Source organism: Salvia splendens, chromosome 15 (genome assembly GCF_004379255.2).
Source record: "Salvia splendens isolate huo1 chromosome 15, SspV2, whole genome shotgun sequence".
Lineage (NCBI taxonomy): Eukaryota > Viridiplantae > Streptophyta > Magnoliopsida > Lamiales > Lamiaceae > Salvia > Salvia splendens.
The window spans coordinates 32,874,128-32,897,501 of NC_056046.1; the positions used below are offsets into that span (position 1 = coordinate 32,874,128).

General features: G+C 35.2%; 2 protein-coding genes and 2 long non-coding RNA genes across 4 annotated transcripts; 3 read left to right on the forward strand and 1 right to left on the reverse strand.

The window, feature by feature from the left end:
• Positions 1 to 2,370: 2,370 nt before the first annotated feature.
• LOC121766474 (norbelladine synthase-like) lies at positions 2,371 to 9,407 on the forward strand. The gene is made up of 3 exons (XM_042162756.1): positions 2,371 to 2,613; positions 2,694 to 2,853; positions 9,049 to 9,407. The coding sequence occupies exons 1-3, from the start codon at positions 2,430 to 2,432 to the stop codon at positions 9,107 to 9,109; spliced, it is 405 nt and encodes a 134-aa protein (XP_042018690.1). The 5' UTR covers positions 2,371 to 2,429; the 3' UTR covers positions 9,110 to 9,407.
• Positions 9,408 to 11,520: 2,113 nt separating this feature from the next.
• LOC121766489 lies at positions 11,521 to 12,598 on the reverse strand. Its single transcript, XR_006042996.1, has 2 exons — positions 12,356 to 12,598; positions 11,521 to 11,758 (listed from the first exon to the last, which is right to left on the reverse strand). It is a non-coding gene; the product is annotated as an uncharacterized LOC121766489 (long non-coding RNA).
• On the forward strand, positions 12,135 to 14,107 carry LOC121766483. Its single transcript, XR_006042990.1, has 3 exons — positions 12,135 to 12,195; positions 13,259 to 13,321; positions 13,916 to 14,107. It is a non-coding gene; the product is annotated as an uncharacterized LOC121766483 (long non-coding RNA).
• A 2,708-nt stretch (positions 14,108 to 16,815) lies between these two features.
• On the forward strand, positions 16,816 to 17,434 carry LOC121767054 (norbelladine synthase-like). The gene is made up of 2 exons (XM_042163258.1): positions 16,816 to 17,055; positions 17,136 to 17,434. Exons 1-2 carry the CDS (start codon positions 16,872 to 16,874, stop codon positions 17,432 to 17,434), a joined length of 483 nt encoding a protein of 160 aa, XP_042019192.1. The 5' UTR covers positions 16,816 to 16,871.
• The last annotated feature ends 5,940 nt before the right edge of the window (positions 17,435 to 23,374 follow it).

A 23,374-nucleotide genomic window follows, 5' to 3' on the forward strand; every position in this document is an offset into this window, starting at 1 on the left:
ATATGGAGGAACAATAGAAGAAAAATATTCACATCCTCAATTAATTAGGCATAGGAATTTATTTGAATAAAAAGGGATCCCACAAATTAGGAAACAAATAAATTACTCTCCAACTTTATTGGAGGGGGCCGAAATTGATAGGCTAAATAGCCAAGGAAAAATACCCCAACTCTCTATTTATTTTGGGTGAAGAAATAAATTATCACATGATTTAATTGGATTAAATTCAAAGGAAGGGAGTCAATAAAGCACCAATTAATCAAGGGATTAATTCATTCTCCTATAGGAGATTTTCGAAAACTCCCAAGGAAAAATAAAATGGAGTTCGAATTTCTTGTAGTATAATTTACGGTCCATGGGTTTGGATTTAATTTGGATTAAAGTCCCAAAATAATTTAATTAAATCCACAAAAGAAGTACTATCTCAATAATTAGGAAGGGCCGAATATTTCAATAAATTGACTTGAGAAAGAATAAATGCATGATCCTATTAATTATTTCCCCATATTGGAATGACATAAAGTCTCAAGCTCATCATTCACATTAACCACGACAATTTATTTCACGCAAAGCACTTAATCACATAAAATCAAACGTTTCAAAATTCCAAAATTCCAATAACATAATAAAAAGGGTCACAAAAGTTTGGGATGTTACAAAAGTGAAAAATAACTTATATTCCTCACTTCATTTTTCATGTCCTTTAAATGATCATTTAATACCGGAAACACTAAATTCAATTTAATTGGTCCCTATATTTGTGTAGAGATTATAAGAATTATACTGCTAATTGATTTACTTTATTTTACTCTAAATTCAATGTTAGGAAAATTAGTTGGGTAGGTGGAGGAATGTGAAGTTAAGTCGGATTAACTTGTCATTACTCCCTACTGATGTATTGCATATATAACTAATCGATTTGAATCCTTATTATGGTACCACTTGCATCTAATACTTTGTCAATTTTGATTTATAATATAACTAAATGCACGGTTCCTAGAGAGAGATATTGCACCGAATTTTCAACAAATTCAACATTTATTTATTGAACAATAGAATGTCATACTTAATTTGATTTCATTTTATTTAACCCTTTTTTTTATAGTGATGATCCCATCTTAGTCTGATAATTTCAATAAATTGTGTAATTAATTATAGAATGGCTGCCAATATCTGCAGTTGCTACCACGTAACACGCATGTTAAAAATTTGTACAAGAAGTTATGTACTTAGCCATGTATGATAATAATAATAATATTATCATAATTTATATACTTTTTTATTCTAGGTGGGTTAGATAGACCACGAGGAATTCAAAGATATTAGAAAAAAATAATAAATTCCTGGGCCGACTAATAAACATAAATTTCCTAGCCCGTTTGTCCTTTATTCTAGGTGGGTTAGGTAGACCACAAGGAATTCATGATATTGGACAGAAATAATAAATTCATGGGCTGACTAATAAACATAAATTTCCTAGCCTGTTTGTCCGTACTATATTTTTTCGTAAGTTATATTTAGTTATATTATAATTCAAAATTGTCAAAGTATTAGATGCAAGTGGTACCATGATAAAGATTCGAATCGATTAGATATATATACATCACATCAATGAGGAGTAACGACAAATTAATCCGACCTAACTTCACATTCCTCCACCTTCCCGACTAATTTTCCTAATATTGAATATAGAGTAAAACAAAGTAAATCAATTAGTAGTACAATTCTTATAATCTCAACACAAATATAGGGAGTAATTAAATTGAATTTAGTGTTTCTGGTATTAAATAATCATTTGAAGGACATCAAAAATGAAGTTAGGCATATCAGTTATTTTTCACTTTTCACCTGTCCAAAAACCGCATGCGACACGCGGCTCAGCATAGCCGCTTCCAGCTCCTTCCCCAGCGGCGCCGCCCCCGGCATAACCATCCTAATCGAGCTCAGGTCGAAGTTATCCACCAGATTATTAGTGACATAGATGTTTCATATTTTTATTAGTGTGATGGTTGAATTTGTCGCATAATTATTTCACATATGAAAATATATCAATTATGTCTTGAACTAGTCTTCAAGTGATGTTTAAAAGCTAATAAAGATGATTTTTCTATTTCTAGGGCCGAGGGCTATATTTGTAAATTCTATGCAATTTAAGATTGAAATAGTTTTGCGCATATTATTATCACTGAATTTTTCATGATAATAAAACAGTCATTTTCAGCCTTAATTCAACGGGCCCTTGCCCATTAAACGAGTCACACAGAAAATTTAACCAACAAATCAAACACTATATTGGGCCGTTAAATGCACTATGAATGCCCCTATTTACCAATTCAACCACGCCCTTATTTTATAAATAATAACACTCTCAATCTCAACTTCTCTGTGTAGTGCATAGACATCACATCCGCCACAACCGGAAATTGAAGATGTACGGAACAATGTCCGCTGAGATGACGGTTGATGTACCGGCAACTGAAGCGTGGAAGCTCTACGGCACTCTACAGCTCCCCAAAGTGGTGGAGGAAGCCAACTCCGACTTTATCAGCCGGGTCGACGTCGTCCAAGGGGACGGCGGCGCCGGAACCATTCTCGAGGTCGTTTTCCGTCCAGGTACCATCCACATTCAGTTCAATCAACTTCCGCTAGATTTATGTAATTATCCTACTTAATTTAATTGATTAATTGAGCAGGGATGGGAGGGGGAATGAAGTCGTTCAAGGAGAAATTCATGGTGGTGGATAACGAGAAGCGTGTGAAGGAGGTAGAGGTTGTGGAAGGAGGATTTCTGGATCTAGGGTTCACGCTGTATCGTATGAGATTCAATGTGATAGAGGTGGAGGGAAACGAGAAGTAGTGTATAACTCGATCTACGATCGAGTACGAGCTCAAAGAAGAAGCTGGCGCGAATGTTGAAATCGCTTCCATTAAAGTATTTGCTCCGCAACAATGACAATTGATCAACTATAGCCGCAACAATGACAATTGATCTACTATTACCTTGGGACTGCGTGTTTTACTTTCATGTTTGCTAAATAAATTTCTATCCTCCTACTACATATCTTTGTATTTCATTTTCTCTTTTCCATACTTTTAATAACAACAATCAATATGAATCTACATATTTTATCAACTCATAACTATGAAATCTTGAAAAAGCTGCCACAAGAAAATCCTACTCCTTACGTTAGCTATTAAAAGTCACAATTTATCCGCCACGAATTTTAAAAAATGTTAATAGAAAGTGAATTGAAAATATTAATGAAATGGGAGTCATACTCTTTGATACGCTCGGTTTTTGCACTATTTTAGGGCCTTTATTTGGTCCATTTTGAGAATCAATGTTGCATTACATGTCCAATAATTACATATTTTTATCTATTTTGGTATTTTGACGTGTTTTGTGAGAAATGTGCAAATTTGAGCCTAAAAAGATAGCTAAAACTCGAAGATGAAAATATGGAGCATTAGACCCGCCCAGCGGACCGCTGGCGGCCAACGATTGTTGAACAAATAGCAGTCCGCTTCGAAAAAGTTGTGCTGAAAAGACTAGTTCAAGACATAATTGTAACACCCCAAATCAGGGTTTAGTTGGAAAATTCATTTCTACACAAATTTGTCAATTTAGGCTGAAATTCTAATAATTTGTGCACAACATTGAATGTTATTTTATATAGAATTGGGGTTACACAAGTATCACGTCACTAAGATTGAGCAAGAAAATAGAATTAAATCAGAAATTATATAGCGTATACAATAGAAGGGAGAAATTGACATTTTGCATAAAAGATGCTATGTATATTTTTATCTCCAAAACTCTTCGAGAGGCATGATTTTTTTAGGTTTGTAAATTTTTTACATGGAATCATCTAGAAAGAATATGAATGATCAAAATAGTGACATTTGTCATTTACTATTCATAATTAATTAAATAATGTGGCTCTTGCTATAAAATCAAATATAGCTACTAGCCTACTATTCACCCCACTTTGGAGAATCAACCGATTAGTAATCAAAGGAGGAAGAAGAAGTTGCAATCTATGAAAGTTTCACTTAATTTGTGTTGACGCTTTGAACTAGTCGAACCAACGTATGGTTATCAAGGTAGGGCTCTCTTTTATCCTATTTTACTTTTATTTGAAACTTATGATAGGTTATGAGGTAAAACTTTTCCGACCTCGTTGGTTGTCAAATAAGGTGTGTGTTACGTTTTGAGTTTATCTATCAATCCTTGTCCGTAGACGTCGGAAACATAAGTTTTTCCATTGAACTAAATTGAGTTGAACCTATGTATGATTTTGGGTATGAACTGACTATCTTAGTGCATTAATCCATGAATCTTAATTGGTCAAATTGTTGTTGAAAATGAATAATATATCTTATTTAGTGACTAAAATAAATTTATTAGAATTTATAATGGTCATTTGATATATTTTTGGAAAATTGATTGGAATATTGAAGTGAAAGATGTTTTTTTGAGTAAGGAATTGAATATGGTAATGACTAATAACTAAGTGTGATTATATGAGTGGATTAACCATAGAAATGAGACTAGAATTGATGATTGAAGCATATTCTAACGATTGCAAATAATTGAGATTAAAGAAATTTAGTTGATAAGGTTAATGAGTTTTATTTATAAGATTTGGTAAAAGAAATATGATTTAGAATGACTATCGATGTTAAACTAAATTTGAGGATTTACTAGGTAAGATTAGTAATTACGGAGTATAAAGTAACTAGTGGAAATAGTAACTTAGAATTTGATTAAGGGAATAAAAGACTTGAAACAAACATGGAATGGATAGATAAAATGAGTAGTACATGGAATGCATTTAATTGATCTTGAAATTTATCTATGATTATTAATATTTTTAAATAAGTATTAAGTTGACCATAAAACTGTGAATAGTAATAGAATATTTGGTGATTTTTTTTATTGGAGGATTTAATTAGGAGTAATTACTTCAATCTATATATATATATTGTTAGGGTTTGTATATTAGAAATCATCTTTCGAGTGATTGAATACTGTAAAACTTTAATTATTCTTTTCCAAGTAATGCAACAGATTATTTTTGTGGGCTGCGCTCAATTTAAGGTACGCGGTCAGTTCTGAACCAATAAAAATAATAATTTCACAACCTAGATAGGCCTAGACTACCTATCGTGAAATGTTGCAATGTCAGTCCGATTATTTCTAAACCTTATTGAAATAAGATGACGTTGGTGTAGTATAGCACTGAATGGATCTAACAGCAAGACGAGTCTTTATGCTATCTACTGAAAGATGAGGTCTTGATAAATAATTTCTTAATCAATGTACGTTGGCATTGAACATACGATATTGAGTATCTACTACTTTGACTTACCAAAGGTGCGGATTTTTCGTCACCCAGCGATCCAGGTATATTGGGTAGTGGTGATCATTATCTAGCGGTGCTAGGATTGCTATTATGTTGAATCGTGCGCGAGGAGAGTCTCGTTTGATAATATCCACAAGAGGAGCTCGAAACAAGGTTTTATTATTAGGAACCTAGCTAGTTGGAGTTTAATTACTCTATGAATAATAAATTAGAGTTTCTTGCTAAGTCCACTCTTGGAGATTAAAAATATGTTAATTAATTAAGCCCATAACAGACATTAATTAATTAATGGATGTTTCTATTTTAAGCGCGGGAAATGAATTAAACAAATTAAAGGAAACCCGGAATACTTGTAATTTCGATTTTGGAAAGGCAGTGCAATATTACTTCTGTAGTGGCTGCTCGTAATATTCCAATATAAGGTTGTATTAAATTATGGGTTCAATTTAATTAGTAAAAAGCTAATTGGATGAGGCCATCTCCAAATTCTTCCTTAAATCCCTGACTGGGCCCAATATGCGACTTAATATAAATAGGAGAATAAAGGAGACAGAAGACAACTTTTTCATTATTGTTTTTACTCAAATTTTCGTCCCCCCTTATCCTAGAGGGAGTCGAAATTTTGCTCTCCTTCCATGAGCAGAATTCTGTCTGTCTTCTTTATTTAAGTCCTAGTATTCTGGTGAGATTTGCCCACACAAATATCAGTTTACAGTCCGGGGCACCAGTCAAAAGATCCGAGGTCGAGTACTCAAGATCTTCACCTGGAGAAGAAGCAAGCCATCTTCGATTCTCAAGAGAATCAACGAGGTAATTTGGCTAACTCCGTAGTAAGCATGTTTTAGGAATTATTTGTGCTAAAGCATGTTTAAATTCAAGTTATGAGCATGATACATGTGATAATTACGCGAATAGAATTTATCTAAATAATCTGCTAAATAGATCAGTTTATGTAGTCCCTTACAAGCGCAATGCTACCGCTGCCTACCCCTTCATATATACCTATATATAATGGGGTGTGCTAGGGTCCTTACGGCATCTTAGTGTGAAACACAGCACAAATCACAACCCTTGGATCATTAGATTGGATGATTGTGATTAGTTACATTATCATACTAAAAATCTACATTATTAGCCGAGGTACATTATTAGACTAGAAATTTACATTATTAGACTAAAACTGTACATTTTTAAACAAAATGCTACATTATTAGCCGAGGTACATTATTAGGCTAAAAATCTACATTATTAGATGACACGTGGCATTAATCTAACCATTAGATCACAAAACCAATGGATTGCATGTGTTTTGTGTTTCACTTATACTTAGCGTTTGGATATGAATACATCCGTATAATGTATATATATATAAATATATGTATGAGAATGTAAATACAACAATTGATCTATGTCAGTAGGTGAAATAATTCTGCGACACGTTCTACCATCACACTAATAAAAATGTGAAACATCTATGTCAATAATAATTCCGTTGGTGGATAACTTCGACCTGAGCTCAATTAGGATGGTTCTGTCAGGGGCGGTGCCGCTGGGGGACGAGCTGGAAGTCGCAGAAGGTTTTGGACAGGTGAAAAGTGAAAAATAACTTATATTCCTCACTTCATTTTTCACGTCCTTTAAATGATCATTTAATATCGGAAACACTAAAATTCAATTTAATTAGTCTCTATATTTGTGTAGAGATTATAAGAATTATACTGCTAATTGATTTACTTTATTTTACTCTAAATTCAGTGTTAGGAAAATTAGTTGGGTAGGTGGAGGAATGTGAAGTTAAGTCGGGTTAACTTGTCATTACTCCCTATTGAAGTATTGCATATATAACTAATCGATTTGAATCCATATTATGGTACCACTTGCATCTAATACTTTGTCAATTTTGATTTATAATATAACTATATGCACGGTTCCTAGAGAGAGATATTGCACCGAATTTTCAACAAATTCAACATTTATTTATTGAACAATAGAATGGCATACTTAATTTGATTTCATTTTATTTAACCCTTTTTTTATAGTGATGCTCCCTTTTTTGTCGGGTAATTTCAATAAATTGTTTAATTAATTATAGAATGACTGCCAATCTCCGCAGTTGCTACCACGTAACATGCATGTTAAAAATTTGTACACGAAGTTATGTACTTAGCCATGTATGATAATAATAATATTATCATAATTTATATCCTTTTTTATTCTAGGTGGGTTAGATAGACCACGACGAATTCAAAGATATTAGACAAAAATAATAAATTCATGGGCCGACTAATAAACACAAACTTCCTAGCCCGTTTGTCCATTATTCTAGGTGGGTTAGATAGACCACAGGGAATTCATGTTATTGGAAAAAAATAATAAATTCATGGGCTGACTAATAAACATAAATTTCCTAGCCTGTTTGTCCATACTATATTTTTTCGTAAGTAATATTTAGTTATCCAAAATTGTCAAAGTATTAGATGCAAGTGGTACCATGATAAAGATTCGAATCGATTAGATATATATGCATCACATCAATGAGGAGTAATGACAAATTAATCCGACCTAACTTCACATTCCTCCACCTACCCAACTAATTTTCCTAACACTGAATTTAGAGTAAAACAAAGTAAATCAATTAGTAGTATAATTCTTATAATCTCAACACAAATATAGGGAATAATTAAATTGAATTTAGTGTTTATGGTATTAAATGATCATTTGAAGGACATGAAAAATGAAGTTAGGTATATCAGTTATTTTTTACTTTTCACCAGTCCAAAAACCGCATGCGACACGCGGCTGAGCAGAGCCGCTTCCAGCTCCTTCCCCAGCGGCGCCGCCCCTGGCATAACCATCCTGATCGAGCTTAGGTCGAAGTTATCCACCAGCGGAATTATTAGTAACATAGATGTTTCATATTTTTATTAGTGTGATGGTTGAATTTGTCGCAGAATTATTTCACCTATGAAACATAAATCAATTATGTCTTCAACTTGTCTTTTCAAGTGATGTTTCAAAACTAATAAAGATGATTTTTATATTTCTACGGCCTAGGGCTATATTAGTAAATTCTATGTAATTTAAGATTGAAATAGTGTTGCACATATTATTATCACTGAATTTTTCATGATAATAAAACAGTCATTTTCAGCCATAATTCCACGGGCCATTTCCCATTAAACGAGTCACACAGAAAATTTAACCAACAAATCAAACACTATATTGGGCCGTTAAATGCTCTATGAATGCCCCTATTTACCAATTCAATCACACCCTTATTTTAATAAATAATAACCCTCTCAATCTCAACTCCTCTTTGTAGTGCATAGACATCACATCCAACGCAACCGAAAATCGAAGATGTACGGAACAATGTCCGATGAGATGACGGTTGATGTACCCACAACCGAAGCGTGGAAGCTCTACGGAACTCTACAGCTCCCCAAAGTGGCGGAGGAAGCCAACTCCAACTTTATCAGCCGGGTCGACGTCGTCCAAGGGGACGGCGGCGCCGGAACCATTTTCGAGGTTGTTTTCCGTCCAGGTACCACCCACATTCAGTTCAATCAACTTCCGCTAGATTTATGTAATTATCCTAATTAATTTAATTGATTAATTAAGTAGAGATGGGAGGGGGAATGTAGTCGTTCAATGAGAAATTCATGGTGGTGGACAACGAGAAGCGTGTGAAGGAGGCAGAGGTTGTGGAAGGTGGATTTCTGGATCTAGGGTTTACGTTATAGCGTATGAGATTCAATGTGATAGAGATGGAGGAAAACGAGAAGTAGTGTATAACTCGATCTACGATCGAGTACGAGCTCAAAGAAGAAGCTGCAGCGAATGTTGAAATCGCTTCCATTAAACCATTCACTGGTCTCATGCTACTCTGTGCTAAGTATTTGCTCCGCAACAATGACAATTGATCAACTATAGCCGCAACAATGACAATTGATCAACTATTAACTTGGTACTGCGTGTTTTACTTTCATGTTTGCTAAAATAAATTTCTATCCTCCTACTATATATCTCTGTATTTCATTTTATCTTTTTCCATGCTTTTAATAACAACAATCAATATGAATCTACATATTTTATCAACTCATAACTATGAAATCTTGAAAAAGCTGCCACAAGAAAATCCTACTCCCTACGTTAGCTATTAAAAGTCACACTTTATCCGCCACGAATTTTAAAAAAGTTAATAGAAAGTGAATTGAAAATATTAACGAAATGGGAGTCATACTCTTTGATACGCTTGGTTTTTGCTTTATTTTAGGGCCTTTATTTGGTCCATTTTGAGTATCAATGTTGCATTACATGTCCAATAATTACATATTTTTTCTATTTTGGTATTTTGACGTGTTTTGTGAGAAATGTGCAAATTTGAGCCTAAAAAGATAGCTAAAACTCGAAGATGAAAATATGGAGCATTCGACCCGCCCAGCGGATCGCTGGCGGCCAACGATTGTTGAACAAATAGCAGTCCGCTTCGAAAAAGTTGTGCTGAAAAGACTAGTTCAAAACATAATTGTAACACCCCAAATCAGGGTTTAGTTGGAAAATTCCTTTCTACACAAATTTGTCAATTTAGGCTGAAATTTTTATAATTTGTGCACAACACTGAATGTTATTTTATATAGAATTGGGGTTACACAAGTATCACGTCAGTAAGATTGAGCAAGAAAATAGAATTAAATCGGAAATTATACAGCGTATACAATAGAAGGGAGAAATGGTCATTTTGCATAAATGATGCTATGTATATTTTTATCTCCAAAACTCTTCGAGAGGCACGATTTTTTTAGGTTTGTAATTTTTTTTTACTACAATCAAGACAATTATACATGGAATCATCTAGAAAGAATATGAATGATCAAAATAGTGTCATTTGTCATTTACTATTCATAATTAATTAAATAATGTGGCTCTTGCTATAAAATCAAATATAGCTACTAGCCTACTATTCACCCCACTTTGGAGAATCAACCGATTAGTAATCAAAGGAGGAAGAAGAAGTTGCAATCTATGAAAGTTTCACTTAATTTGTGTTGACGCTTTGAACCACTCGAACCAACGTATGGTTATCAAGGTAAGGCTCTCTTTTATCCTATTTTTCTTTTATTTGAAACTTATGATAGGTTATGAGGTAAAAATTTTCTTACCTCGTTGGTTGTCAAATAAGGTGTGTGTTACGTTTTGAGTTTATCTATCAATCCTTGTCCGTAGACGTCGGAAACATAAGTTTTTCCATTGAACTAAATTGAGTTGAACCTATGTATGATTTTGGGTATGAACTGACTATCTTAGTGCATTAATCCATGAATCTTAATTGGTCAAATTGTTGTTGAAAATGAATTATATATCTTATTTAGTGACTAAAATAAATTTATTAGAATTTATAATGGTCATTTGATATATTTTGGAAAATTGATTGCAATATTGAAGTGAAAGATGATTTTTTGAGTAAGGAATTGAATATGGTAATGACTAATAACTAAGTGTGATTATATGAGTGGATTAACCATAGAAATGAGACTAGAATTGATGATTGAAGCATATTCTAACGATTGCAAATAATTGAGATTAAAGAAATTTAGTTGATAAGGTTAATGAGTTTTATTTATAAGATTTGGTAAAAGAAATATGATTTAGAATGACTATCGATGTTAAACTAAATTTGAGGATTTCTAGGTAAGATTAGTAATTACGGAGTATAAAGTAACTAGTGGAAATAACTTAGAATTTGATTAAGGGAATAAAAGACATGAAACAAACATGGAATGGATAGATAAAATGAGTAGTATATGGAATGCATTTAATTGATCTTGAAATTTATCTATGATTATTAATATTTTTAAATTAGTATTAAGTTGACGAACTTAAAACTGTGAATAGTAATAGAATATTTGGTGATTTTTTTTATTGGAGGATTTAATTAGGAGTAATTACTGCAATCTATATATATATATACCTATATATAATGGGGTGTGCTAGGGTCCTTACAGCATCTTTGTAACGCCCCGTTTTTCTAAACCTATTTTGTGAACCCTAAAGTACTGGTATTTAATGCTATTAATATTGCAAAGTCCGTGAATTAATTGTTGAGTGAAATTTGTCGTTGGACTACAAGTTGCGAAATAAAATATTTCGCGAATTTAAATAATTCCTTTCCGTGAGGAATATATTTATTGAACTCAATTTGCGTACTGGATCGAATAATTGGACAATAATATAAAGGTCCAGTCCGTGATAAATAAATTATGTACTACACAATTTAAAATAAAATACAATGGACCGTGAATTAAAGATTCTCCTTGATATTAATTCAATTACTAAATAAAGATCCTACAGATATCTTCATCCTCCGTAATGAGATATTCATCCTCCGTAATCTACAAATAAAATACCAAATAAATTCAATTAAATCAAAGAAATAGAGAGAAGAAAAATAAAAGAAAAATTGAAAAACCCTCCCCCTTAACCCACGTAAAAAAAAAAAAGTTTCTCCCCTCACCCCATAAATCTCTCCCATATCTATCAACTACCCTTTTCTATAATATCCCATTCACAATTAGTTTCCTAGTTTCCTCATTCTACCAGCAATCTGAAAAAAAGGAGGAACCGTGAGATCAAGACTCCAGTTTTTTTATCTGTGGTTGTCTATCCAACTAAGGTAATTTCTTCACAATTCCATGAATTACGAACCTCCATGAATTAATTCCATGATACCAATTCTTCAATTCACAGTTAAGGAGAAATTGACAATTAAAAATAGAAGCCGGGGGATTTATCGAGTTGAAGCTTCTTTTCCACAATCTGCCAATTGAAGGTATACACCTCTGCCATCCAAATTTCAATCTCATTCTACTACATCCATATACTTTTCATCCTACTGTTGCCACAATCTGCGATACCTCATAATCGAATGAATTGAACAAACTAAACCAAAGAAACAAGTTTAAATTCACGAAATCAAATAAAGAACTTACCATCGGGGTCTTGCGGGGCTGAACGGGTTGGTTCCGGGATGTTTTGGGGCTGTTCGGAGGGAATCGGGTCTGTTTCGGGGTGGTTTCGGGGCTGCACGACCACCGACGGAGCGGCGGCAGCACCAGCCTGACCCGGCGACACCTCCCAGCAGCGACGGCAGACGGATTTGGCGGCGACGGAGCAGCGACGCGACAGCAGGGGCTGTCCGACGGATCGACGGCCGGATTTCCCCCGCTCCGACGACACCGTGGCGGCCGCATTTGTCTTCCCGGTGAGCAGCGGCCGACGGCGTGGAGTGAATCGGAGCAGGCGACGAACGGATGGAGGATTTCTTCCGATTTGGTCGAGAGTGAGAGAAAGAAGAGAGATAGAGAGAGAGGAAGAAGGAAACGGGAGTGAAGGAAGGAATTTGGGTTCTTGGGCCTTTTTTTTTTAAGAAATAATGTGGGCCTTGATTTAATAAATTGGGCTTTTGTTTATTTAAGTTGGGCCTCATCTTTTAAATGGGAGGATGTATTAAATCTATGGGATCCATTTAAATCTTTGGGCTAATAACTAATTAAATTTTTTGAGTAAAAATTAAATTAATTGTGGGGAATTATTTAATTAAATCCGGAATAGTTCTACGAATGAATAATTATATCCTAAGTCCGAAATAAATATAGTTCGAGGGAAAGTGGTTGCGTTAATTTAATTACATACTTTAATAATTTTGGGGATTTTATTTCGATATCATTAAGAAAATACGAGGAGCCAACGGAGGAAAATTAGCGGCATAAGCGGCCGCCGAATAACCGAAAACCGAAATAAATCGAGATAAAAGACTTTGCTTAGGAGGCATGCATTTTCAGTTAGTTGTTTGAATCAATGTGTTGATTTATCTATTATATAAATTGTTAAAGGTAGACTTCGCAAGGGAATCGAGATACCAAAGGGAAGGAAGTGTAGAGAATTAATCAATTGAGGTGGGCTTTTCTTTACTAAACTCTTTTACGTTTTCAAAAGTATGATTATGGTGGGATAAGGGTGGTTTAAATTGTTATGTCATGCCATGTTTGTTTTGATGATGAGATTGTTGGCCTGATGCCTAGTTTGTGAGTTCGCTCCATTAGGCTATAGGGCTATGTTGAGATTGTTGCCTGATGCCTAGTTTGTGAGTTCGCTCCATTAGGCTATAGGGCTATGTTAAACGAATTCGGGTCTGAGTAGGGCCGCAAACCCTATCAGGCTAGTGTACACGGGTGAGATCGTGAGCCGTCCTTGCTAGTCGGCCGGGTCTCGTGGGCGAATAGTGTGGCCACACTTTCGTCGCACCATGGAAAGAGGATGTGATTAAATGATGGAAAGAGGATGTGATTGAATGATTGATGAGAAAGTGGGGAGATTGTTTTGACTGGCCAGTCTATGAAATTGTTGTGATACTCGATGATATTTCTTTTCTAAATGTAAAACTCGAGTTCACTATGGTATGGATTACATAACTTTCATCACATGTTTTCGGCATAAGCCCACTGAGTATATTAAGTACTCAGCCCTGCATGTGTTTTCCCTATGTGCAGGTTGAGCGGCGACGAGCAGTTGGTGGTGTTGAGCAATTTAAAATTGAAGCATGGTTGGTTAGTTGTGAACTACGAGTGTCGTTGTGTCTCCACACATGACGTCACTCTTTTTCTTGAACGCTTCCGCTGAGACATTGTCGTTACTCACCATTCTTTTAGCGTTGAACCTAATTATTTGGATAACGTCGACCTCTTGGCCCTTGTTGTTAAATATTAATTATTGGTCAAACTCTTTATTAAAACCCTAGTTCTCTTCGTCTATTTATTAAATTCTTTTAATCACGATCGCCCGTATTTATTAACCCTAAAGGGCGGTCCGTGACAATCTTAGTGTAAAACACAACACAAATCACAACCCTTGGATCATTAGATTGGATGATTGTGATTAGTTACATTATCATAATAAAAATATACATTATTAGCCGAGGTACATTAGACTAGAAATTTACATTATTAGACTAAAACTATACATTTTTAAACAAAATGCTACATTATTAGCCGAGGTACATTATTAGGCTAAAAATCTACATTATTGGATGACACGTGACATTAATCTAAACCGTTAGATCACAAAACCAATGGATTGCATGTGTTTTGTGTTTCACTTATACTTAGCGTTGGATATGAATACATCCCTATAATTATACATATATATATATATATATAGGGTTTTGATCTATGCAAAACATATTTAAATACAGAAACACAGAATAATATCATGTGTAGGGCATTTTTAGGTCATGGTTAGTGTATTTTTAGGTCATACTAACCAAGTATGACCTAAATGATCTTAACATGACATTAAACTCAAATCTTATAATATGACCTAAAAATGCTTAATTATGACCTTCCGTTGTTTTGGTTAATTATTGACCATTAGATCATCTAATCCATAGCTAAGATTTGGGCTGCATTTCTGGATTTAAACACATACTTATTTTTAATATCTCCTATATATATATGTGAATGTAAATACAAAATATGGGGTGTTACAGCAATTGATCTATGTCAGTAGGTGAAATAATTCTGCGACACGTTCTACCATCACACTAATAAAAATGTGAAACATTTATGTCAATATAATTCCATTGGTGGATAACTTCGACCTGAGCTCGATTAGGATGGTTCTGTCAAGGGCGATGCAGCTGGGGAACGAGCTGGAAGTCGCAGACGGTTTTGGACAGGTGAAAAGTGAAAAATAACTTATATTCCTTACTTTATTTTTCATGTCCTTTAAATGATCATTTAATATCGGAAACACTAAATTCAATTTAATTAGTCCCTATATTTGTTTAGAGTATTATAAGAATTATACTACTAATTGATTAACTTTATTTTACTCTAAATTCAGTGTTAGGAAAATTAGTTGGGTAGGTGGAGGAATGTGAAGTTAAGTCGGATTAACTTGTCATTACTCCCTATTGATGTATTGCATATATAACTAATCGATTTGAATCCTTATTATGGTACCACTTGCATCTAATACTTTGTCAATTTTGATTTATAATATAACTAAATGCACGGTTCCTAGAGAGAGATATTGCACCGAATTTTCAACCAATTCAACATTATTTATTGAACAATAGAATGGCATACTTAATTTGATTTCATTTTATTTAACCCTTTTTTTTATAGTGATGCTCCCGTCTTTGTCAGGTAATTTCAATAAATTGTTTAATTAATTATAGAATGACTGCCAATCTCTGCAGTTGCTACCACGTAACATGCATGTTAAAAATTTGTACACGAAGTTATGTACTTAGCCATGTATGATAATAATAATATTATCATAATTTATATACTTTTTTATTCTAGGTGGGTTAGATAGACCACTAGGATTCAAAGATATTAGACAAAAATAATAAATTCATGGGCCGACTAATAAACATAAACTTCCTAGCCCGTTTGTCCATTATTCTAGGTGGGTTAGATAGACCATAGGGAATTCATGTTATTGGAAAAAAATAATAAATTCATGAGCTAACTAATAAACATAAATTTCCTAGCCTGTTTGTCCATACTATATTTTTTCGTAAGTAATATTTAGTTATATTATAATTCAAAATTGGTAAAGTATTAGATGCAAGTGGTACCATGATAAAGATTCGAATCGATTAGATATATATGCATCACATCAATAAGGAGTAATGACAAATTAATCCGACCTAACTTCACATTCCTCCACCTACCCAACTAATTTTCCTAACACTGAATTTAGAGTAAAATAAAGTAAATCAATTAGTAGTATAATTCTTATAATATCACACAAATATAGGGAGTAATTAAATTGAATTTAGTGTTTCTGGTATTAAATGATCATGTGAAGGACATGAAAAATGAAGTCAGGTATATCAGTTTTTTTCACTTTTCACCTGTCCAAAAACCGCATGCGGCACGCGGCTGAGCAGAGCCGCTTCCAGCTCCTTCCCAGCGGCACCGCCCCTGGCATAATCATCCTGATCGAGCTTAGTTTGAAGTTATCCACCAGCAGAATTATTAGTGACATAGATGTTTCATATTTTATTAGTGTGATGGTTGAATTTGTCGCAGAATTATTTCACCTATGAAACATAAATCATTATGTCTTCAACTAGTCTTTTCAAGTGATGTTTCGAAATTAATAAAGATGATTTTTATATTTCTACGGCCGAGGGCTATATTAGTAAATTCTATGTAATTTAAGATTGAAATAGTGTTGCACATATTATTATCACTGAATTTTTCATGATAATAAAACAGTCATTTTCAGCCATAATCAACGGGCCATTTTCCATTAAACGAGTCACACAGAAAATTTAACCAACATATCAAACACTATATTGGGCCGTTAAATGCTCTATGAATGCCCCTTATTACCAATTCAACCACACCCTTATTTTATAAATAATAACCCTCTCAATCTCAACTCCTTTTTGTAGTGCATAGACATCACATCCTCCGCAACCGGAAATCGAAGATGTACGGAACAATGTCCGCTGAGATGACGGTTGATGTACCGGCAACTGAAGCGTGGAAGGTCTACGGCACTCGACAGCTCCCGGAAGTGGCGGAGGAAGCCAACTCCGACTTTATAAGCCGGGTCGACGTCGTCCAAGGGGACGGCGGCGCCGGAACTATTCTCGAGGTCATTTTCCGTCCAGGTACCACCCACATTCAGTTCAATCAACTTCCACTAGATTTATTTAATTATCCTAACTAATTTAATAGATTAATTGAGCAGGGATGGGTGCGGGAATGAATTCGTTCAAGGAGAAATTCATAGTGGTGGATAACGAGAAGCGTGTGAAGGAGGCAGAGGTTGTGGAAAGTGGATTTCTGGATCTAGGGTTCAAGCTGTATCGTATGAGATTCAATGTGATAGAGGTGGAGGGAAACGAGAAGCAGTGTATAACTCGATCTACGATCGAGTACGAGCTCAAAGAGGAAGCTGCAGCGAATGTTGAAATCGCTTCCATTAAACCATTCACTGGCCTCATGCTACTCTGTGCTAAGTATTTTCTCCGCAACAATGACAATTGATCAACTATAGCTGCAACAATGACAATTGATCTAATATTAACTTGGGATGCGTGTTTTACTTTCATGTTTACTAAAATAAATTCCTCCTACTATATATCTTTGTATTTCATTTTCTCTCTTTTTCCATGATTTTAATAACAACAATCAATATGAATCTACATATTGTATAACTCGTAACTATGAAATCTTGAAAAAGCCGCCACAAGAAAATCCTACTCCCTCCGTTAGCTAATAAAAGTCATACTTTATCCGCCACGAATTTAAAAAATGTTAATAGAAAGTGAATTGAAAAAATTAATGAAATGGGAGTTATACTCTTTGATACGCTCGGATTTAGCACTATTTTGGGCCTTTATTGGTCCATTTTGAGTATTGCATGTCCAATAATTGCATATTTTATCTATTTGGTATTTTGACGTGTTTTGTGAGAAATGTTCAAATTTGAGTCTAAAAAGATAAATAAAAGTAGAAGATGAAAATGTGGAGCATTCAACCTGCCCAGCGGACCGCTGGCGGCCAATGATTGCTTAACAAATAGCGGTCCTCTTCGAGAAAGTTGTGCTGAAAATACTAGTTCAACACATATTGTAACACCCAAAATCAGGGTTTAGTTGGAAAATTCCTTTCTACACACATTTGTCAATTTAGGGTGAAATTCTTATAATTTGTGCACAACACTGAATATTATTTTATATAGAATTGGGGTAACACAAGTATCACGTCAGTAAGATTGAGCAAGAAAATAGAATTAAATTGGAAATTTATAGCGTATACAATATAAGGGAGAAATGGATGCACGATTTTTTTAGGTTTGGAATTTTTTTTTTACTGCAGTCAAGACAATTATACATTGAATCATCTAGAAAGAATATGAATGATCGAAATAGTGATTTTTGTCATTCACTATTCATAATTAATTAAATAATGTGGCTCTTGCTATAAAATCAAATATAGCTACTAGCCTACTATTCACCCCACTTTGGAGAATCAACCGATTAGTCATCAAAGGAGGAAGAAGAAGAAGTTGCCATCTATGAAAGTTTCACTTAATTTGTGTTGACGCTTTGAACCAGTCGAACCAACGTAGGATTATCATGGTAGGGCTCTCATTTATCCTATTTTTCTTATATTTGAAACTTATGATAGGTTATGAGGTAAAACTTTTCTGACCTCGTTGGTTGTCAAATAAGGTTTGTGTACGTTTTGAGTTTATCAATCAATTCTTGTCCGTAGACGTCAAAAACATAAGTTTTTCCATTGAACTAAATGAGTTGAACCTATGTATGGTTTTGGGTATGAACTGACTATCTTAGGGATAATCCATGAATCTTAATTGGTCAATTGTTGTTGAAAATGAATAATATATCTTATTTAGTGACTAGATTGAATTTATTAGAATTTATAATGGTCATTTGATTATTTTGGAAAATTGATTGGAATATTAAAGTAAAGATCTTTTTTTGAGGAAGGAATTGAATATGGTAATGACTAATAACTAAGTGTGATTATGTGAGTGGATTAACCATAGAAATGAGACTAGAATTGATGATCGAAGCATATTCTAACTATTGCAAATAATTGAGATTAAAGAATTTAGTTGATAAGGTTAAGACGAGTTTTTATTTAAGATTTGGTAAAAGAAATATGATTTAGACATGACTATGGTTTAAACTAAATTTGAGGACTTACTAAGTAAGATTAGTAATTACGGAGTATAAAGTAACTAGTAGAAATAGTAAACTTAGAATTTGATTAATGGAATAAAAGACATGAAACAAACATGGAATGGATAGATAAAATGAGTAGTATATGGAATGCATTTCATTGATCTTGAAATTTATCTGTGATTATTAATATTTTAAAATTAGTATTCGCAAAATTTCCCATGCTCTCCTGACCTTACTTTCACTCGCACATTCTCCACGCGGCATCGGCCCTTTGAGCTTCTACGATCCTTGCTCAAAGATCAGGTTCAATTACCAAAGTAGCGATTCTTCCCTCTACCGTCTCGGGTGCATTCACCACTTCCAACTTCAATTTACTAAATTCCCATATCAGACTCTCATCCTCTCATCCTGAGTGAGAATGTAGCTAGTTGAGGTTGATTCTTCTAACTTAACGCATCGGCCACCACGTTGGCCTTGCCAGGATGATAATTAATTCCACAATCGTAATCTTTCACCAACTCGAGCCATCTTCGTTGTCTCATATTCAAATCCTTCTGCTCGAAAAAGTATTTTAGGCGCTTGTGATCCATGAAAATTTCACATCGAACCCCATAGAGGTGATGTCTCCAAATTTTCAAGGCATGCACAACTGCTGCTGCCAATTCCAAGTAATGTGTGGGATAATTCGACTTGTGCGGCCTTAGTTATCGTGATGCGTACGCAATCACCATGTCATTCAGCATTAGCACGCATCCAAGTCCCACTTTCGAAGCATCAATATACACTACATAGTTCGTTCCCGGCTCCGGCACGGTGGTAAGAACTGGTGCAGTGGTCAATTTCTCCTTTAGAAGCTGAAATCTTGCTTTCGGGAGTCCATACGAATTTGGTTCCTTTCTTCAATTATTGGATCATCGATCTTGCGATCTTAGAAAATCCCTCAATAACCTTTGGCAGTATCGTGCCAGACCTAGGAAACTCCGAATCTCATTAGGTGTTGAAGGAGAGTTCCATCGTCGAACTGTCTCAACTTCGCAGGATCCACTCGAATTCCTTCTACGGTGAAAATATGTCCAAGGAAGTTCACCTCGTTAAGTCAGAACTCGCTCTTGCTAAACTTAGCATAGAGTTTTCTCGGCTCTTAACGTTTCTAAGGTGATTCTTAGATGTTCTTCGTGCTCTTTCTCATTCTAAGAGTAAATAAGTACATCATCTATGAAGACTAGTTACAAATTTACAAGTAGGGTGAAACACTCGGTTCATCAAATCCATGAACACGACTGGCGCATTAGTGAGCCTGAAAGGCATTACTACGAACTCGTAATGGCCATATCTTGTAAGAAACGCAGTTTTGGGGACATCTTCCCGTCGCACCTTAGATGATGATATCCTGATCTCAAATCCATCTTCGAGAAGACACCAGCTCCCTCAAAGTTGATCAAACAAGTCATCTATCCTTGGCAAATGATACTTATTCTTAAGAGTCAGTTTATAAACTCTCTATAGTCGATGCATATTTCTTAAAGTGCTATCTTTCTTCTTTACGAACAGTACTGTTGCTCCCCATGGCGATACGCTAGGTCTTATGAAACCTAAGTCCATAATTCTTTCAACTGAATTTTCAGTTCTTCCAACTCCTTAGGCGCCATTCTGTAAGGTGCCTTCGATACTGGGGCCGATCCTGGCTCCAGATCAATTGTAAACTCCAATTGTCTGTCAGGTGGGGGGTCCTGGTAAAGCGTCAGGAAAAACGTCCAGAAATTCTCGCACGATTGCTACATCCTCTATTCTCTTTTCCTTCTTTCTCCTCACCGTACAGGTAAATAAGATAAGATGATCGTCCTTTCCTCATCATATTGTTGCTTGTAACGCTGAGATAATCGATGTACGCTGATTCATGGAGATCCCATAGAAAGTAGTCAATCCTTCTCCCGGATGTTGTGGCAAAATTCGTCGTTCCTTGCAGAGTATCGCCGTATAGTTCTTTTCGAGCCAATCCATTCCCAATATTATGTCGATATTCATCATCGCAATAAATAACAAAATCATGAGCTACTAGCTTAAGTTCTCCCATCACAAACTCCGCGTTCGAGAAGTTCGTTAAATATCTATGAGGCCTCATACTAGTGATGATACATTCATTCTAGGTTCAATCGCATCAGTAGGGAGTTCTAGGGTCTCTACACATGACACTAAATAAAAGAGTGTGATGCACCCATATGAAATAAAATGGCGATAGGTATGTATGAAGTGTACTCATACCTGCCAAATTATCTTGCCCGTGGTCCCTTGCCCATTTTTTGGCTGCCTGGCCGCAGTGCATACGCCCTTGCCTGCAGGGACTGTCGGCGTTTCCGTGGTTGTGCCTGCGGCTGCTGCGGAGGTAGAACTTGATCTCCTCTCGGTTCAGCATGAATTGCCCGCAGTTGCGGCTGTGTCCCTATGGGTTTGGCCGAAGAGTCACCCCAATCTTCGTACTTGGGCACTCACGGGAGAAATGTCCGTTTGATGCACTATTTTTAGCACTAAAACTACTCGCAAGTATACAAGGTAGAAATAGTATAGCTAAAGGTCAGTATTGGGATATCGAACACGGGGAATATAATTGCAACTGAATTATATACTAAGCGTCAAATACTATCTAGAGAAACAAGTTTTGGGAAATTTTGAGAATGAAAACAATTAAAAACAAGTAAACACCTAATTGCAAATAAATCACAAAGATAAAAGATAAGAGATAAGAGAATTCCGGGGATGTGCTTTCACACTTATGGTTATACAAATTCCAACTACAACACCTAGCACAGTTTATACTTCGATAGAACGAGTCACACAAGTTTTGCCTATGCGGTACAAGCGTAGCATACTAACACTAGGGTTGTCAATCCTAGTCCGTAATCTCTAAAAGCTCCTAAGACCCTTGAAAAGTCTTCACTCTCAATTAACAGTGTCGTTTTAAGGGAAGCTAATTGTAGTGTCTATTAAGTGGATCTAACTCGCCAACCTTCTCTCACGATATGTAGCAAGTTATATTGAATCAACACCGAATGTGTCACTCAAACATGTAGTATTCGGAACAACTTAGAAGAAGAAACGAAATAAAACACAAAACGGATATTAAATAGCAAAAGTAATGGTATAAACCAAAAAAGAGTTACTAACACATCCCTAAAATCCTATGAGTTTAGTTACACATGATAGAATAAAACTAAAAACATAGATTGAAGGGAAGACAATGAAAACATAAGAACTAAAGCAAATAAAACCCGGAGGTTGAATCCTTGTAGCCTTAATGATCTTCTTGAATCCTTCTCCAAGCCTTGCACAATTAAGCACTCTTAACTTTTGAACCTTGGATGAAAGATGAAAGATTAGGGTTGGAGGAGGAGCTTTGAGGGCTCCCCAATTTTGGAGGCTATGAGTTGGTGTATATGAATGAGGTTATTGAGGGTTATATAGGTGTACTTGAAAAAGTTTTTTAAACATGGTAAAATGTGTCCTCCAAGCAATAGGAAATATGTAATTTCGGCCCCATAGTAGAAGGAAAAAGATTTGGCTTTAAACAAGGCAAAAGGTTCTTTCCCTTCCTTAAATTTCCACCTAAATATGGCAGCTTTGCGCGACTTTGGTAGAAAGGCCATAACTTTCTCCACAGAACTCCGATTGAAGTGATCTTGGTACCATCTTGAAACTCTTTTCAAGATGAAGAGAATGGTTTGTAGAACGCTCAGATCAGACTTCAGGAACGCCGGAAAATCGAGTTTGAAGTGACGCTGTCGCGAGTGAATAGGTCCAGCGGCCACGGGAAAGAGTCAGACCTCTCTGGAGTGCTTGCAGCGACCGCTGCGTTGAGTGCAGCGGCCCGCTGGGCGTCCCTTCAGTTTTCCAGTTTCCGGAAATTCACCTTTTTTATGCCCTTTTTCTGCTCTATTTTGCACATTTCAACACACAACACTTCAAAATACCAAAATAGATAAAATATACAAAATATGGACATGTAATGCAACTTTTGACACTCAAAACGAACCAAATAATGGCCTTAAAAATAGTGCAAAATCCGAGCGTATCAACTCCCCCAAACTTACATTTTTGTTTGTCCTCGAACATAACAATAAAGATACAAAATAGACGCACGGAATGCACAAGGACTAGACGTCATAATTGCCTCAAATTTTGGAAAAGATAGATTAAGCTATGTAACGCAATCAAATCAAGTAGGGTTTATTAGTGCACTTTCATTCTAGCTCGTGGAACACCTTGAATTCAAGCACTC

Bases quoted from the DNA above. Each gene is read 5' to 3' on its own strand.
- LOC121766474 (XM_042162756.1), top strand. From the start codon at position 2,430: ATGTACGGAACAATGTCCGCTGAGATGACGGTTGATGTACCGGCAACT. The intron at 2,614-2,693 runs GTACCATCCACA...TTAATTGAGCAG, and splicing joins CGAGGTCGTTTTCCGTCCAG to GGATGGGAGGGGGAATGAAG. The intron at 2,854-9,048 runs GTAGTGTATAAC...GGACAACGAGAA, and splicing joins GAGGTGGAGGGAAACGAGAA to GCGTGTGAAGGAGGCAGAGG.
- LOC121767054 (XM_042163258.1), top strand. From the start codon at position 16,872: ATGTACGGAACAATGTCCGCTGAGATGACGGTTGATGTACCGGCAACT. The intron at 17,056-17,135 runs GTACCACCCACA...TTAATTGAGCAG, and splicing joins CGAGGTCATTTTCCGTCCAG to GGATGGGTGCGGGAATGAAT.